General features: G+C 40.7%; 1 protein-coding gene across 6 annotated transcripts in view; it reads left to right on the top strand.

The window, feature by feature from the left end:
• The window catches only part of STARD13 (StAR related lipid transfer domain containing 13), a 309,317-nt gene that overhangs the window by 279,450 nt on the left and 11,459 nt on the right, over positions 1–18,408 (top strand). For all 6 annotated transcript variants that reach the window (XM_054050879.1, XM_054050950.1, XM_054051117.1 and 3 more), the window contains 6 exons: positions 264–327; positions 5,476–6,854; positions 8,277–8,450; positions 10,504–10,663; positions 14,717–14,915; positions 17,950–18,157. In XM_054050879.1, the coding sequence (XP_053906854.1) occupies positions 264–327; positions 5,476–6,854; positions 8,277–8,450; positions 10,504–10,663; positions 14,717–14,915; positions 17,950–18,157 (2,184 nt within the window). The remainder of the gene's footprint in view (positions 1–263; positions 328–5,475; positions 6,855–8,276; positions 8,451–10,503; positions 10,664–14,716; positions 14,916–17,949; positions 18,158–18,408) is intronic.

Raw genomic sequence — 18,408 nt, 5'->3', positions numbered from 1 at the left:
GATCAGAGGTGTTTGTTTATACCCATTTCCTTTTGCTAAGTACATAAATGTCTATTCTTAATTATGAATTAAGAAGCAGTATATAAAACCTTGCTATCTAATAATGTGAAGCTATGATGCTTTTTTTAACACAGTGGTCTTATAGCCTGGAATAATATGCAGTTAGCACCCTACAGGCAGACAAAAGAAAAGCTTTTGAACTTGCAGAAGTCATGCCCTTTAATCAGTTGTTACTAATGTTTTGAACTTGCTTTGCCCTGTAGACGACTGAACACACTGAACAAGTGCGCCTCAATGAAACTCGATGTGAACTTCCAAAGAAAAAAGGTAAGGAAACTTCATGAAATGTGCTGGCTTGACCTCAGCTTTTGTTATAAGACCTCCTCAATTTAATCTATAAGTCAGTAATGATCTTAAAAGTAAGTTAAGTGTATTTGACTTTGAACGTCTGTGTCAGCATAATCTGGACACATGATAATGTGAACTGCTGAATCTTGAAATTCTAAATAAAATGGCAAAAACTGTGACTAATTCAGTAGAAACAATGCTACGTGTGTTAAAAGCGTACACGCAGTACTTAAAACTTTACGTATGTGCAATTTGAGTTAGTGGGTGAAAAGGCAATGCGGTTTCATTAGGCTTGTTTGCCAGTGCCATGTGAGTATACAGTGGAAAATCCTGCTTGGAAAAAGTGGTGGCTGCTTGGATGAAAACAATAGCTTTTCTTTATTTCTTGTACTGACTTATTCCCAGTTAAGAGTATGAAAATAAACTCTGTCATCTTTACAAGCTCCTGTGTAACATGAGAATTATTTGAGCTTAAAGGGTTTTGATGAGGAATGTAGAAACTGCCTATTGATCTTGAGAGTTTTGTAATATATCCAGCATTAACTGTTGAATGTTTGGTTTTCTGGTAACACATTCCCGCAAGCTCTTCCGTAATGTACAATGGTAGTTTTCAACTGAGAAATCTTGGTGTCTGTTTTCCCTTCCTCATAGTGTGTGTCTAATGCTTTTTAAAAAATATCTCTGAGAGTTGCATTGTTAATGTCTTTTGGTGTCATTTTTGGTGCAGATTCAATCTATTCATACTGGTCATTGTTTGAGGAAACTTGAACAAAGAATGATTTTAACATCCAGATATTTTGCCTTTGGCTCATGTCCATTTGTTCCTTTACGTATGTAGCCTCTTTAGCTTGCATTTTCGTCCTTTCACTGGAGTCACAGGATCCTCTTCTCTTCACTGCTTCAGGCCTGATAGGTTCTTCTTGTCTTTGATAAGAGTCTCCATGTTAAACACCCACCTCATACCTGACAGAAGGAACAGTAAAATGCCCTGGCTATGCAATAACTTGATGATTTGAGTGGGTAGGCACTATAAGAAGAGGCTGAGGTCCTTCAGCAAAAACTAACTCAATCGATTGTGTCATTGACCTGCTTGGAGTGGTGTCTGTTTTGCGTCCATGAGTTTGTGTAATTGTGTGCAAGCAGGGCTTGAACAAGGGCTGCACAAGAGACAGAATTACAAAAAGCAACATATAGATGAACGACTGCTCTGTTTAGTTCCTGTCCTTCTCTTCAACAATATTTTGGATTTGGTGTGAGGTTTGTATGCTTACTAGTTTGCTTCTTTGTGTGTCTGATTATGTTGGGTTAAAAAAGGAGGATTTTCTTGTTATTGTTGTGTCTTATTAATTTTTTGCTGCCATTCCTCCCTGTTCTGAATGGACTGAAGTCTCCTGCTGCTCTCCTTGCAGATGACCATTACTTTGCTATGGAAGTGACATTGCTTTACTTGATACTATTTTGGGGAGACAAAAGCTAGTTGGGTCCCTAACTGCAGGAGGCCGGGGAAAAGCAGAGCACAGAAAATCAAGAGAAAGAGGAGATGAAGGAGATTTGGGATGGTACATATATAGGAAATGAAAGTAGAAGAGAACGTGGGGGAGAGAAGAAGGGGAAGGAGAGACTGCTGACAGGAGGAAGTATAAATACAAGTGTAAAAGTTCAAAATTAGGGCTGGAATTGAACACTGAACCAAGTAAACTTTATTTTCTGCATAAACTGCCCTTCCTAGTAGTCTTTATGTTGATCTGAACAATGAAATGCAAAATCAGCTTGGCTTGGAGCTTTGCACAGAACTAGCACAGCTGCTTGAGTAATTCATCAAAATAGAGCCAAGCAAGCTGTCAGACAAGGTTACTGTGAAAGCCAGTGTTCTCCACCACCCGCTCTCCATCCCCATACGTTCATGCTGCGGGCTGTGCTCTTCCCGTTGGCTTCATCGAGATGCATACAGAAATCCTCATGTATGTGTCGCAAATACGTCCATAAGTGATTTGGACAGACAGAGATTAGCTTTTGGATTAAATGCTTTCTGCAGCTGTCGATTTATGAGAATTCCTGCCCCCAGATGGAAAAATGTGGCAGAATTCCACCACAAATAAATCCGCTTTTTGCCTTTTGTTAGCATCCCTCTGTATCTCAGGCAAGTACATCCTCAGTCAAATAGCTGTACTATTTTAAATCAACTGTGACAAATCTGTGAATCAAAAGGTCTTTCTCTTTGCCAAATGTTATCGGTCACTCCTCAAGAAACTTGCCCCTTCTCGTCTTCCCAAACACAATGGTATTAAATGGACTTCTGAATAAGCTGCAAAGCTGTGCACTCGATTTCACCCTAGGTCAGTAGGAGTATACAGTCAATGCTCCAAGATGTCTGCTCTGCCTGTGAAAGATGAATCATTACTTTCAGACCTACTCTAGATCCACTGTCCCTATGGCTGGTGACACGTCAGCTGGCAAAGTGCTCTCTGCATTTTTTTATGACAGTCTCGTTTGTCAGGGCACTCTGATATCTAACAAGAACAGTGGGTCATTGAGGGTGTTCGTGTCTTCCAGAATTTCTACTGATTCCATCAAAAGAAAAGCACATTATGTCACAGGACATGTACGAGAGCTGAATTTGGAGTGAGTCACAGTGGCAGCATTTCAGTATCCAGATATCTCATTTTCTGATTTTTCTTCTGATGAAGCATAAGCATGCTTCATCACCACTTAAAAAAATAAATAAACTAAACTCTCTTTTCATTTAGGTGCACATTTCTACACCAAAAACCCTCTGTACTTTCTGACTGGCTTTTGGGCAGACCATCATTCTATCTTTGTGTGGTTAAAGGCAAAACTTGTTTACTACAAATACTCATTTCTGTTCATCTCTACTTTCTTTAAAAAAAAAATCTTAAAACTTACTTTCCTTTAAAAGTTATTTAAAGTGTATTCACCATTGAATTTATGTCTATCTCTATCTCCTATTCTGTGCTCTCCTCTTGGTGTTTTTCACAATATCTGTACCACTTTGGCTAGTTTAATCAATTCCAACTTGTAGAAAATACTGGCTAAATCCTGTCAGTTCATACAGTAATATCAGGACAGCTACAGGGATTTGTGTCAGCCAAGACCCTTCTTTAAGGTCCCTTTGGCACACTGGGATGTACAACGAATTAAAAAATTATATTTTCATCCTATTGGCTGGTGCCATCAGTACTTCAGCCATAGTATGCTTTGTAGATACAATTACCACTACTAAATATTTAAAAGTAGATACCTTCACGGCTTTCAAAATATCCATTTTGTGGCACTACTAAGACCACAATAGATGATTTTTAAGTTCCTAAGCCTGTGCAGTCCTTTGCTCTGTATATGCACACAGCAAACTGGAGCTGAAACCAAGGCAGAGCTGTCTGGTATGACATTTCTTCCCTGCAGACAAAATGGCCAAAGGAGTATTAGCCTTTTCTAGTCCCTTTCGTGCCGCTTCACTAGCTGCTTAATTTTCCTCTCTAGCTAGCTGCAGAACTAAGATCTCCAGCCATTCCTGTAAACTAATATCAGCTGCAGAAGCACTGCACACCTCAGTAACATAAAATAGGGATGACTAAATGCAAAAATTCATAGCAGTTTTATAGTTTGGACATGATCTGAAACATCTGTCCAACTTGAAGTGATAAACTGGCAACAATTTATGGCATTAGTAAGACCTGGCGCACTACTGTTCTCCATCTCCGTCTTTTGAGGGTTTGCATTATTTAAAGTTTTGGGGGTTCTGATAAAATTCGTTTTACATTTTTCAGTAAGACAGGCCTATGGGAGATGGGAGATAAGTTTACCATGAAAACTTCATAGAAAAATACTGCTAATAATAGACTTCTCAAATGAGAATTTTTCCAATCCCAAAATAGTCTTTCTGGTTTAGCACCTCATTTCAGTCTGACAGCCTGTCATATTTTACTGCCTTCATACTGCTTCCAAGAATTTGAAGAGCTGTTTGGATGTCATGTAGGTGAAGTTAGTTCGTTTTGCTTTAAAACAAATGTACAAGGATAGTGCAGTATAAACCTGGTTCAAAGTCAGGAAGGATATTCATTACCAACTGTGGGCTTTGCATCCATAGAGAACAGCGAGTTCAACACTGACTGAATGCTTCGTGCTGAAGATGTATCTTTTTTTATTTGAGCAAACAGATAAAAAATGAGCTTTTTTTTATCCTTTTTTTTTTCAAGGTGCATGTTAGCTGCATTGCAGAGTAGCTCCTGGAGCTGCCTAAACATGAGCACAACTCCTCATGCCCCAGGCTGAGGGATGAGGCCAGGAAGGGCTGTGGGGCTGCTTCTGGCTCAGGAGAGGTCATGGGAAGGCAGAGACAGTGTGGCAGGCTGGAGGTAGCCAAGTTTGGCGTGCCTCTGATGGCGAAGGCAATGAAGATAGTTGTTGCCACTGTAGAAAAGCTCACCTCAACTGTAGATGCTACTTCATCCAGGACTGATCTTGGCTGTTTCTCCTCCCCACACCTCCACAGCTGCCTTCATTGCCTTCCTTTGCCTGCACTTCACTGTAAGCAAAAGCTCTAAATGTTATTTTTTTTACTGTTATTTTAAGCATCATGGTTGTTGATCTGTAGTTATGTAAATTTGGTTAGTTGTACTGGTCTGTGAAGTTTATAGAAGTTGACTTGGTTCTCACTGCAAAACAAAATGCAGTACCAAGTATTTGTTGACTTTTTTTCTTAAATGGCTCATGTTGCTGTGGTACCCAGGCACTTCCCAGTCTTTACCATGTGTATCTTAACAGCATCCCTGCAAGTCAGGATCCCTCTACTTGGACCTTCCAAATCCCCTTTTTTTCCTGAACAGTCACTGTGGGCATCAGTCCTACACAGGCAACCTGCCCCACAGAAGCCAGGAGGCATTGATGGGATTCATGCACTCCTGAACATAAAGTAGGCTTTTATTCCTAATTTGTTAAGATGCTCACTGCAGTTTTTACAATTAAATGAAAGGACTGATGACCAGTCTTTCGTAAACTATGTTCAGGGAGATTTTACCCCCTGTTGCTGACATGAAGCAGCACACTCACTTTAATTCAAATAATTAATAAAAGCACCTGTTTTAGCGTGTGCCATTTGCTGTTTTTCAGAGTGAAGATTCAGATGAAGAAGACCTCTGTGCTATCAGTAATAAATGGACTTTCCAAAGAACCAGCAGACGATGGTCTCGGGTGGACGACATTGACGCTTTGCTTCACCAATCAGACAAACATGGATCTTCTGGGGACCTTAAAATGAAAAATACAACAAGCAGCGAGAGTGTCCTTACAGATCTGAGTGAACCTGAGGTCTCATCTATTCACAGTGAGAGCAGTGGAGGAAGTGACAACAGGAGCCAGTCTGGCATCAGCAGCTCTGCCAGGGAGACCTGTGAGTGCTCTGGCCAGCACGATGTAGAAAGCACACTGCTGCAAGACTCCACTGCAATAAACACTGCCCTATCCCCCAGGGACAACCTGAAGAATGAGAAACCAACACGAACCAAAGCAAAAACCTTTCTAAAACGCATGGAGACACTAAAAGCAAAAGGTGTACATGGAAAACTAAAAGGCTCAGGAAGAACAGGTCCTTTAGAGATAAGTGGACCTGTTCTCCAATATGAGCCAAAATCCTTGAAAGACATGCACTGTGTACAGATAGTCAATGGTGATCTCCAAAACTTTGGACAAGATTCAGTCAAAAGAGGACTTTCATTTTCTGCCAAATCCAGCAGTGACAGCAGTCAGTCCGAAAACAGCAGCAGTGGGGTGAGCACACCATGTTTGAAGGAACGCAAATGCCATGAAGCGAACAAGAGAGGAGGGATGTACCTGGAGGACCTAGATGTTCTGGCAGGAACGGCCTTACGGCAAGTGGTGGACCAAAACCACAAAAATGAATTTCATTCCCAAGAGAACTTGGTTGTGCATATTCCCAAGGATCACAAACCAGGGACCTTCCCAAAGGCACTTTCTATTGAAAGCCTCTCACCTACAGACAACAGTAACAGTGTGAACTGGAGGACAGGCAGCATCTCTTTGGGAAAGCAGAATTGCTCTACTCCTAAAGAGTCTGGATTGACGGCTTGCTGTCCTAAAGAGAGCAGAATTAGTATTTATGACAACGTGCCAGGTTCCCACTTGTATGCTAGTACTGGGGATCTCCTGGATTTAGAGAAAGATGTCTTTTTTCCTCATTTAGATGATATTTTGCAACATGTCAATGGACTCCAGGAGGTGGTAGATGGCTGGTCAAAGAATGTATTGCCAGGTCTGCCGGCTAATGATGTGTCAGTCAGGGAACCTCCATCATTGCCTTTCCAGTCACCCGCACAGATCACTCTTGATTTTGAACGAAACTCTGTCTCTGATGGCCGGACCACACCAAGTGACATGGACAGAGATGGAACATCCCTGAATGAATCCGAAGCCACTGCTGTTAGGGACAGGAGAGATTCTGGGGTGGGGGCATCACTCACAAGGCCAAGCAGGTAGGCAGCAAAATTTTGTACACAAATCCATAGACTGTGAAATGCAATATAATGAAGCAGAGGCTCTCAGCCTGGGAGTCAGAAGGTGCAGTGTACCGTTACAGTTGTGCTCATCCTGTATGGGGCTGGGGACTTGCCAAGGGAGTGTGGGGCCTTGTGAAAAGGGTATCCTGCTATGGAAATTCTTATGCGGAATCAATGGAGAACTAGTTTAAAAGAGCAGACTAAGGCATTTTTTTCTCTCTTGAACCATTGATTACAGAGTAGGAATCTGTATACATTGTGCGATATATTTTCAGTTTTTCTTAAGTTATGCACCCCCGTATTTATGCATCAGTCGTCTTGTGCACTTTTTATATGCACTGGTCTGCTTTAAAAATGTGCCCCTTTGTGCTCAAAGTGAATTTCCCTAGTCTTCCTCAGTCCCTTATGTGACAGGATGAAATGACAGTATATGATTAACCTCTTAATATATATGAAAAGCAGGATTTTGCTAATAGTTTGCAGACCTCTTTTAAGTCAGAGGGGTGAGTTCCGGTTGGGAAAAGGATCATGGTGCTGGGTAAGGGCCTTTATGAATCCATACTGCTGTGCGTAGGGTGGCTTTGTATATGCAAAAGCAGTGAGAAAATACCTGGTATTCTCTGATCTGTCAGTCTTGTCACATCCTTACAGAGGATTCTGCCTAGCCATGGTTCACTGCTGCCACTGCTTGCTCACCACCATCACAAGCAAGTGAACTCGAGGAAACTGCTGAGTAAATGAGCAGTACCAAAGTTCTTAAGATTTGAGCCAGAACTCATTTTTAGCAAAACAAGAAACTGAAATGAGTTTTTTTCCAATGTATCCAGTATAAAGAGAAAGTGCATTAGAGTAAAGAGAAGATGCAAGTGGCTCAATAGCTTGGTGGTTACAGCTCTTGCCAAGAGACATGGGGTTCAATCCCTTCTCCAAAAAATTCTTCAGTGTTTCATAATAAAGATATTTGGAGAACCTCATCTCCAAATACCTTGGTGGTCTGGCAAGTCCTCTGGGAGGTTAGGGACTGGGCATCAAATAGCAGTTCTGAGTCAGGGAGAGAACATTTTAATCTGGATCTTCCACATCCTGTTGGAAATTTGTGGGCTAAAGGGCATAGCAGGCAGCAATGCTTCCCTGAGTACATGGATGACACCCACACACACTTGTGAATCTAATATTAAAAAATAAAAGCTTGGGCATTTCCAAAAGTAAACAGATTAAGTAAATTGTTTTATTTGCCTCCAAGCTACATTTTCTTTCAGTTAACACACCACAAGCCAAAATGTGTGTGTATGCTTATTTATGTTTTGTATATTGCCCAGTCCTATCTCACAGTATACTATCTTTCTCTGCCCAGTTAAAGCAGTTGTATGATTTTTCTGTTGTTCTCTTTTGTTAAAGGCGATTGCGATGGCATAGTTTCCAAATCTCTCATCACCTGAGCCACTCCATTGCATCACTTCACATCAGCAACCAGTCAGCAGCACAGTTGAACCTACTGCAAAAATTCTCTCTGCTTCGTCTTACTGCCATCATGGAAAAGTACTCCATGTCAAACAAACATGGCTGGACCTGGTGAGTACCATTGATAGCAGGAAGATAGATATTTTTAGAAGAAAATAGTTTCTCCTAATTGTGTTACTCTGATATTAAATTCTGTAAATGCAATTAGGAGGAACAATTGACTTCAAATGCAGAATTTGAAACTGTCCTCTTTAATACATTGCTGCCTAGTGACTCAGTGGCAGAGTCAGAAATAGATCCTGGAAATCTGACTTTATTGCTGTGCTCTGATAGAGAGGCAACCCCAGCCTCTCTAACAACACTACAGTTCCAGAAAAATGCATATTTAGGAGAGAGGGATTAAAAGTAGAAAATGTTTACAGTAAGTCTTCTCTACAATTCCTTTTGTGATTCAAAAAGAAACTGCTGACTATGATACTCCATGCATTCAGTATTGGTTTGTCTGTGCTTCAAAAGAATGTTTAGAATAGTTATGGGACTTTCCACAACAGATCAAAAGACGTAAGCTTTAGCTGTGTCCTGTATTTGTGTTAGAGGGAGCTTGCAGCTACCTAGTCACTAAAGAGAGTGGAGTGAAGGGCAGATGGACATGAATGCTGGCAATGTGGCTCCTTCTGTAACAACTGGCTATAGAAATCTGCATGTTTGATAGTGTATGAAGCCTTATGGGCCGCAGACTGAAGTATACTGGAATGGAAATGGTCATAGATAAAAGAGTATAAGTATTTGAGAAATAATCAAAAAGATAACAGAAGCTTTCCTTAATACACAGAGACACTGAGTCCAAAAAAAAATTTGACTTGACGTTGTGGCTTCCATGTTCAAGGCACTTCACCAAAATCCCACTAAATTCAGCTGTGAACTAGATAAGACAAGTTCGTCTTTAGAAATGGAAAAATGATGCAAGGGTCTAAATGTGAGATTCACCTCACTGACATCAGCCGCTCCAAGAAGTTATAAGTCTACTCTGAGCAAGTCGGGTCAGCTGTCTGTGGTCAGTGGAAAAAAGACAGGGAACTCCAAAGGCTGCTCATTCCATCCAAGGCTGAGCGTTTGGGTCACCCTCCAGAGATGCCACACTCCACAGAGAGTATAGAGACAGTCTGGACTGCTAACTCCATCTACACGTCTGTTAGAGAGCTAAAATTCAGTAAGATGAACTCTCAGATCACTGTTCTCCTTTGGAGCAGCTCCCTGCAGCTAGCTGACAATGTCTGTACTGAAATGAATCTCACCTTATCCAACTCAAAATAAGGAGACTAAAATTCAGCAAATTCTAGATCCTGCTGTTGGTACAGAGGTTTTCCCTCCTGATAAATATTTCTTCAGTTCGTATAATCAGTCTTTAAGGATTTATGAGTGGGACTCTAAATAGCTGTAAAGTTATGTGCTGTACTCCTTCAGTAGGCCATTTAATCCAAGTTTTATCTCCTTCTCACACAGATAAGAAAAATCTTTGTCACATTCAAGTCATACTCATCCTTTTTTAAAAAAAAAAAAAAAAATTCCACTGCAGTCATGACTCCCACAGAGGGAATCCAGTTTGTTCTCATTTTCAACATCACTTTTTGAAGAAATCAAGCTCACCAGCTTCACTTAAGTTACTCAACTACAATAAATCATATAACACCAGGGATGAATCTGGCACATCAGGATTACCCACCATCGTTTATTCCTCTACATTGTTGGTCAATAGAAATGCTAAATCGTGTAACTGGTAATATAAAAAGTATTCAGCATGTTGGAAGAATGAACCTCCTTTTCTGTCAGATGCCTTCTCCACTATACTTTGCTGTGCCATTTCTTTGAGCCCCTAATGGATGCTTCAAACCATGTTGGCTTCAGCTGTATGACAACTGCATAGTAGAAGTAGAACAGATTATTATGCTATATTTTAGAGCCAGAGGCCATAGTCTTATAACAGTTGTCAAGAAATCCATCAATTATGCAGCCTGTAAAGTGTTCATGTATCATGCATTAAACATTGTTTCATAAAATCAAAAAGGAGGTGGCCCCAGTTACCAATTTCTGCCAGCAGTGTTACTCAGAGAAACTCGGTAAATACTGTGATGTTTTCATGCAGCCCGTTCATGTTAATTTTCAGGTCTGTGCCAAAGTTCATGAAGAGGATGAAAGTCCCTGACTATAAGGACAAGAACGTCTTTGGTGTGCCTCTGATAGTTCATGTCCAAAGAACAGGACAACCTCTTCCCCAAAGTATACAGCAAGCACTACGCTACTTACGGAGCAACTGCCTAGATCAGGTATGAACTTCAGGGTCTTGGGTGATTTTTCTGTAAAGCCACCCTAAGCAAGAAGTGGAGAACATTTTGTAAGTTCTTTCAGAATTATTTGAATATGTTATATGTTGTGTTGGGCCCAGATCTCCTCTGGTGCCAATACTAGTGGTTTGCCATTTTGAGGTTTGTATACAGATAATCTGTTGAATTTGTGTAGTTATAACAGTCCTCCTGGTTTATGTATAATAGCCTACCTCAAAGAATGATGCAAGATCTTCATGTCTATAGAATCAGAGCTCAGGACTCTGGCTTCTACCCATATCTGCACTGCTTATGCTTGACTGTTGCCACTGAGGGTTAACTGCATTCACCATTTCACAAAATATGGTACAAAAGGTCTTATTTACTTAGCAAAGAAAGAAAAGTCCAAGAATAGAGAGCAAACTCAGCAAAATATTCAAAGTATTCTGTTGACAAAGTCAGATATATCCAGATAGACTTAGGTCAGCAGGGGTTCAATGCCAAAGCTGTTATGGTACGTTTCCTTTTATAGTGTTCTTAGCTGCAACGAGCCAGCACGGAGACCCTCATGCTCAAAGTATTTCAGACTTTTTGATTCCCTTTAGCTACAGAGCAGGGACATACCAATCATATTTTTGCTGTTCTTCCCCTAAGGATGAGGAAATGTATCTTTATGAATATAGGACTGGGAGAAACCCCCTGACTGATTGAGTTCAGACTTCTGCTATTATTGACCTCATGTCTTATGGCCTCTTCCCTAACTGCTTTTAGACAGTTCTAAGTTCAAAAGGAGCAACCAGCATTTCACTCTGCAGACTTTGCCGCTTTCCTAGCTCTGAGCACACAAAAAGGGTGGAAATAGTCAGTTGTGAATCTTTCCATTTTGTGATTGCCATTCTGGTTGCTGTTTGCTGTTCAGGTTGTTTTGTTGAGTGATAGTCATCTTCGCCAAAATGGAAGTCCAGAAATTAAATGGCTACCTGTAAATTCCAGCTGTTTCCCTTTTACAGACAAGGGCACTTCCTATCCTTTCTCTCTGTTGACTATAAAGAGATCCTGTACTGGTCAGACCTTGACATCTAACTCCCAGGTGTCAAAAGTGAGGAGAGATGAGTTCTGCCTACCGTAAGTACAGGAGTTGAGGAATGGGAGGAATAGCCTGATGGAAATGTACTAATAGAAGTGCATAGAGAAAACTAGAAGGAATATACTCAGTAGCTAACATGCCTGGTTATCACCATGCCAATCTGGGTTTGTGCACTGAGCAGGGAAACTGAGTATAGGAAGAAGAGTGATGCAGCAAACCTGGAATCAGTTATGGGATTGGAGGAGGAAATGCCCAAGTATGAGGAACGTGAGGTGTCAGGATAGGAATGGGCTTGTCAGCTAAGAAGCAGAGCAATATGTTGAAATAGAAAAGAAAGGAGGAATAAATGGGGGAGACAGTAAAAGGTAGGGTAAAACCAAAGAGAAAGAAAAAACTCTTGAGATATTTGAGGTGGCCAAAAGGAGTGTCCATGGGCTGTTTCAGACAAATATCTGCTCCGAGAGGGAGTTTGTTGCTGGTTGTAGTTGCTGGGAAGCATCAGAGCTTCCAGCCATTCCAGGGCCATTTCAGCTCAGCTTGAATGTCCATTCAGAGTGGAACTGGGAAAACATTGAATAGAAAATGAAAGCGCAGAAGTACGGACTGGGACCATTTAAAGTATCTTTCCACCAAAAACCATTTCTAGGCCAAAACCCTCCAGGCAATTCAGCTTCTCTACTTTACAGTCACTCTCTTCGTTCCCATTTAATTCAAAGTCTCCAAATGCCTGGGTAGAGGTCTGAGCAGCCTCCAGTTTCCCCCAGCATCTTGTTTATGTAACTCTTCTGTGTACTGCAGAAGGCAGTCCGGAGTCCTCAGCCAGCATCAGAGCTTTTACTGCACACACCTGGTAACGTTAAGGTTGCTCTGAATCACCATAAGGTCTGGCTTCTGGCACTGAAATACTTAAGATGCTATGAGGACTCTCACCATTATTTGTAGGGTATATTATTCAATTTCAACTCTTGAAATAGAAACTGCTTTGCCTTTGTCAACTGCACCTTTATTTCTGTTGTGCGTCATATAGCTGCTTGCAGGGCACATTATCCACAGCATGGGGATAATAAACAGGTTTGGTTAGACCAACCTCTGATAAAGCACTGGATTTATAGTCCCATTTAACTTACAGAATGAGTCTGTAATATTGCAGAACAAAACCTAAAATATCTTTTTCTATCAAGTAAAGCTCTTTCAATTAATTATGATTTTTTTCCAAGGAAAGGGGAAATAGGAGTTTGGATAAATATCATTAAACAAAAACAGAAGTTGAGAGCAGCAGAATGATGTGCAGCAGGAGCTTGCACAGGTGAGATTTGATGTCTGACCTCTCAAATCAGACTTAGCTGAAAGTTTTTACAGGTTCTTTATACCAGCAAAGACACTTTCCATCAAAAGAGGAGAACTTAGCCTCTGCTCTCACATTTATCTACCACATGCCAAAATTGCATTTCTTTGATAGAATTACCATGTGTCCCTTTGCATCTTCAGCACACATTTCTAAGAGAATAAGGGATTTAAAAGGAAGAAGAAAAATGGAAAGGGAAAGCTAAACTAAAAGAGCTTGATGCTCTTTCTTCTATTCTCTTGTCAGAACTAAGAGTAGAGCCTCACCCGAGAACAGAAATACAGTGCACCAGGGTGTACACAGGGCACACTACATTTCTCTACTCTCTACACACAAATATAGCTCATGAGCAACACTAAATTCATCAATAAGATGGCATAGCAGAATCGCTGCTCACAGCCAGTCTGGTATAGCAGTTCATCTCCATATAAGTAAATGCATCCTCTCAAAGAGGTGCATGGTATGTAATTAGCTTTATTAACATGCAACTTAGCAGAAATCTTAAATAGAATGCTCCTGAGCATGGGAAGTGTTCAAAGGAGGAGGAATGCTCCTGAGCATGGGAAGTGTTCAAAGGAGGAGAGGAACCTACATGAACTCTGTGCAGGAAGAAGTGAGGGAAGGAAGGCCAAAAGGCATTATTTCCTTGCCTTTACATATTTTTTTTTCTGTACTATACCACATGGAAAGGTGAACAGACCACCAGCAAGCCAGTGGGCAGGGAAGTATAGAAGTCTATAAATCCAAACTTGAAATGTGGCTTTTTTATAGGTCTTTCTTGATTTTGCATTTTCCCCTGCAAAACTAAAGGAAAACAGTGCTAACACTTCCCAAATGAAACACTATAAACTCACTTGGGAATAAGTAATGTAGTTGAGCCTCAGGAATTCCTCCCAGAAGAATTCTACCTGTCAGAAGGACAGTAGAATGGCATCACTGCCTGTGAAGGCACTCACATGTGTCATTTGGAAAATTACCTCTTCCTTTAGAACCAAGAGCAAACAGGATAAAAATGTATCTTAGTGACACTGCAGAAGTAAACCTTCTGCATCCTCCACTTTTGAACTGGGGTTTTCATTGGAATTTGAGGGAACTGTTGGAAGCAGAGAGCAGGAAGGGGAAAAATAAGTCTTGATTTTACAACTCTGCTACTATGTACTAATCTTGCTACAGCATTTATTATTTACTGAGAATATTTTCTTCTTAGTCTTCAAAACATATACCCAAATAAACATGAGAAACCAGCTTCTCAGTTGGAATAAATCAACAGACAGTGACCCAAGCTAAGCAAGCCACTGCTGATTTATATCAGCTGAGCCTCTTACTTGAACTCTTGAGGCAGCAGGGAAACCACATGCACTCTGAACTCTCCTTGTGAGATGAAGCAGAGCAGCAGCATTATTATCACTTGCAGTTCTGCTGTGAGAGCATGCATTTGCCTGCAAGACTGCGGGCAAGTCATGACTATCACATTTGCACATGTTTCTCTTGTTCTTGCCTAGAGTAAAACAAGCAACCCAAACTTTGGTCATGATCAAAGTCCCCTGTAATAGATTTATATATGTATTCCTTATGTAACTTTTCTTTTTTTTAACTCGATCAATTCAACATGGTGCCTTTTCAGGTGGGTTTGTTTCGAAAATCTGGAGTGAAATCCAGAATTCAGGCCCTACGTCAGATGAATGAGAGCTCCCCAGAAAATGTCAACTATGAAGACCAGTCAGCGTATGATGTGGCAGACATGGTAAAGCAATTTTTCAGGGACTTGCCAGAACCTCTTCTCACGAGTAAGCTGGGAGAGACTTTTCTACACATCTACCAATGTAAGTTTCAATATTGTTATTACTATAAACAAATAGAAAATTGTATAATAATAGATTGTAAATAATTTTCAAATGTTAGCACTGGGTTGGATTAAGACTTATAGAAGAACCTCTCTACCTTCAAAGCCTTTCACTGAGAGATTTTTAGAACTGCCTAGAGATTTCAATGTCAAAATACTAGTAATTTCAATGTCAAAATACTAGTAATAGGCACCATTCAGATCTTGAGAAATATCAGACCCACTATCAGAAGGATGGCAGAAGGACATGCTGCCATGGACAAGTGTGAAGACTCATGTTTCTGTCAGAATTCTTTAAACTGTGGCCCTATTTCATGCAGACATCTCAATACAAATGAGTCTTCTAGGCACTGAGAAGTGGTACTTGACGATGAGAATGTGAGCCTGTGCAGTCCTTTTCCTTGCTGTGACTTGATTATTTGCCTTCTCATTACAGTCAATAAAGTGTACATGAAATCAACAAGGTGCTTTCATATACATCCTCAGCTGCTATGTAAAATCTCGCAGAGGGAAAAAAGAACAGAAAGAAAAGAACAGAGGATTTCTTCTTTTCATAAGCAGTCTTCAACAAAATCTAAGACTTAGATTCAGAATGATGAAAATTCCTCTAAATCAGGAAATGACTGTGTGTATCTTTTCCAGACCGAGGGAGAAATAAACAGTGAGAAAAACACCGAAAAGCCAGAGGAGTTAGGTTTTTCCTGACAATGTCCATTATGAAGGGCAGTCAGCTGGTGGTCTGGCAGATACAGAAAAGTGTTCTTGGCCAACCTAAGCCAAATAATTGGGATCACTAATGAGAAGTGTGTGTAGTCTTTTCAGTTGCAGACATTTCTGCTACCAAAGCTACAGAAAGACATTTTTAAACACTGTATAATCCCAGTGCTAAAGAATCTAAGTTACTTCCATGCCTTCTTTTACTGTAAAAATCTGTCTGTGGCACATAGTTACTAATGTGTTTAATATTGCAGTGTCTGTAGCTGGTAGAGAAATGCTGTGATAATACACGAGCAACAGCCTCACAAATAAATTTAGTGGATATGTTCATACTTGATGTCTTGGGAATCAAGTGAACTGAAACAATTTGTGCCTAGCCCTGGACCATCATTTCCCCCTCTTCTTCCTGCTCACGAGTTTCAGGTCTTGTCTGCCTACGCTCATATCAGCAAGCTTTTTCAGAAAAGCAATAGGAATTCTTGGTGCTAATAAAACGGCAATCAACATTGTTTTTATCAGTGAAGCAGCCAAGAAGAAGATTATTGTTCTACATGTCCTTGGAAACAAATAACCTTTAAACTATTGCTTGATGAAAATTGGATATGTCCTACCTTGCCATAGGAGGAGCTGCAACTAAATTACCCGCTTGCCAAGGGAAGAGAGACATGGCAGAACTCAATGTCATCAGCATTATTAGATGTGTAGCCAGAAGGAGTCCCCACCTCCAAGTCAGGAGCCTGGCATTAGGATTCACAATAGCCAAAAGGCTGAACAGTAAAACATTGCTATCAGCCAACAAAAAAATGCTGTAAAAAGGAGCACAACTCTGTAACTGGGTATAGTTCTGCACTGGGAAGTCTGAAGAACTCTTCTTTACACTGATCGAATGGGGAAAAATGTGCTAGGAAAGATTTTCTTGAACTGCACCACTTCTTTAGAGTATTTCAGGAAGACTTAAGAATGAATTTGTTTAAATCAAGGCGGAGCAGGAAAAGATGGGCCTTGGAAACCAGCGTTTGGTTTAAGAATGAGTAGAAATGGATTTTTTTTCCTATTTGACAACAGCAAACATATTTTTCTGTTTTAGACAGTACGGACAAAACTCCTACCACAGAAAGAAAAATGTTGCGAATTGCTGGGATACCAGTTGTATTTCATAATGTCTGCAATTAAATAAATCTGTAGCTGGAAGTTTTTCCTCCCCTTCATCCTGTTTAATAAACTATTAAAGTGAAGTTAGGATGGGTTTTTCCTCTCAGTGTATTGGCAAGGGATTTCTGATGTTTTGGGACTCATGGCGCATCTTTTTAATATATCCAGGACCTTTATCATATATCCAGAATGGCTTCATTTGCTTTAATGCAAGGGATTGAGATGAGATGATTAGTGTAATAGTCTATGTGGCGTACCATTGATTAAACTTTCTCAATTTCCTTAAAACTCTCAGTTGCCTAATGTTTATCCATGACTTGAAAGGCCACCTTCTCTATGTATCAGACCCACCAGTGCAACTGTACAGCTGAGGGAGTACCAGGAAGCTGTGTGGGGAGAAAAGACACTGCCTGGATTTAGCAAAGGCTCCTCTGACTTCTCAGAAAGACCTGGCCTTGCCACTTCTAGAAAATTGGAAGCATTGGGCTGTGTTCAGTTTGTCGTTCATGTCTGGTAGCTTTTAAAATAAAGTGCTTGTACAAGCCTAGCAGGCAGAGCTTAAAAGCTGGCTATTCCCTGTACTGTAAATCTACTTTTGTTCCTCTGTTTGACTATATAGAGTGCATGTCGTACCCAGAGGAGGGCTCTAAGTCCAAACTGAGAAAACTTATGGTAGTTTTAGAAATTAATGTGTCTGAGATGCTATTTAAGTGTGCCCATTACTGCTTTCATTGAACTCTTTTTATGGTTTAGGACACAAGTGTAAGTATTTTCCCAAAGCTTCCCTAAGACTTTTGAACTGTCTTCCCAGGGGCCAAAAGAAACCTGAAATATACCATTTAAAGATAGGAGTACTGAGCATTACTTGCCCTTCATAAACTTTAAATTGAGTTCAGTCTCTTACTTGGGGAAAGATTCAAACGAGCAGAGAAATGTCATATACTGGCTAGGTAACCTGTGCTTGATGAAGGATCGAATACCGTGGCCCTCCGACAACCAGCTGGTCTCTGCTCCTTCCTCCTTTGTCATCTGCTTCTTCAGAAAGCCATTCCTAGAGTGTGAATACTTGTGCTTACTCTGTCTCGTTCATGGCTCCTTACCTGATCTTACAACTGACCCCTCTGAATGTCCCTTCTTTTCTTTAGATGTCCCCAAGGAGCAGCGGCTGCAGGCGGTGCAGGCAGCCATCATGCTGATGTCAGATGAGAACCGTGAGGTTTTGCAGACTCTGCTGTGTTTTCTGAGTGATGTCACCTCTGTGGAGGAGAATCAGATGACTCCTATGAACATAGCTGTTTGTCTGGCCCCTTCCCTCTTCCATCTCAATATAGTGAAGAAAGAAAGCTCACCAAGGTATGTTTCCTAACAACCATATAAATAGCCATATCCTGAAAAGATGTTTTCAGCTCTTCTAAAGGCATGCAAGGTACAATTTTCCAAAGCATCTGCTTTCCAGCACATTATATAGCGCATGGCTTCAGTGAGTGGGGAAAGCCCATGCTACAGAGCCAGAAGCACACTTCCACAAGCACAGAAGGCATTTTTGCAATCCCATCAGGGTGTTTCTGGCTGTTGTGAATATACACTGCCCCTTTCCGTGCAAA

The sequence above is a fragment of the Cuculus canorus genome, chromosome 1 (assembly GCF_017976375.1).
Source record: "Cuculus canorus isolate bCucCan1 chromosome 1, bCucCan1.pri, whole genome shotgun sequence".
NCBI lineage: Eukaryota > Metazoa > Chordata > Aves > Cuculiformes > Cuculidae > Cuculus > Cuculus canorus.
Note: the sequence above shows the minus strand (reverse complement) of the source record. Positions and strands in the feature narration are given on the sequence as shown.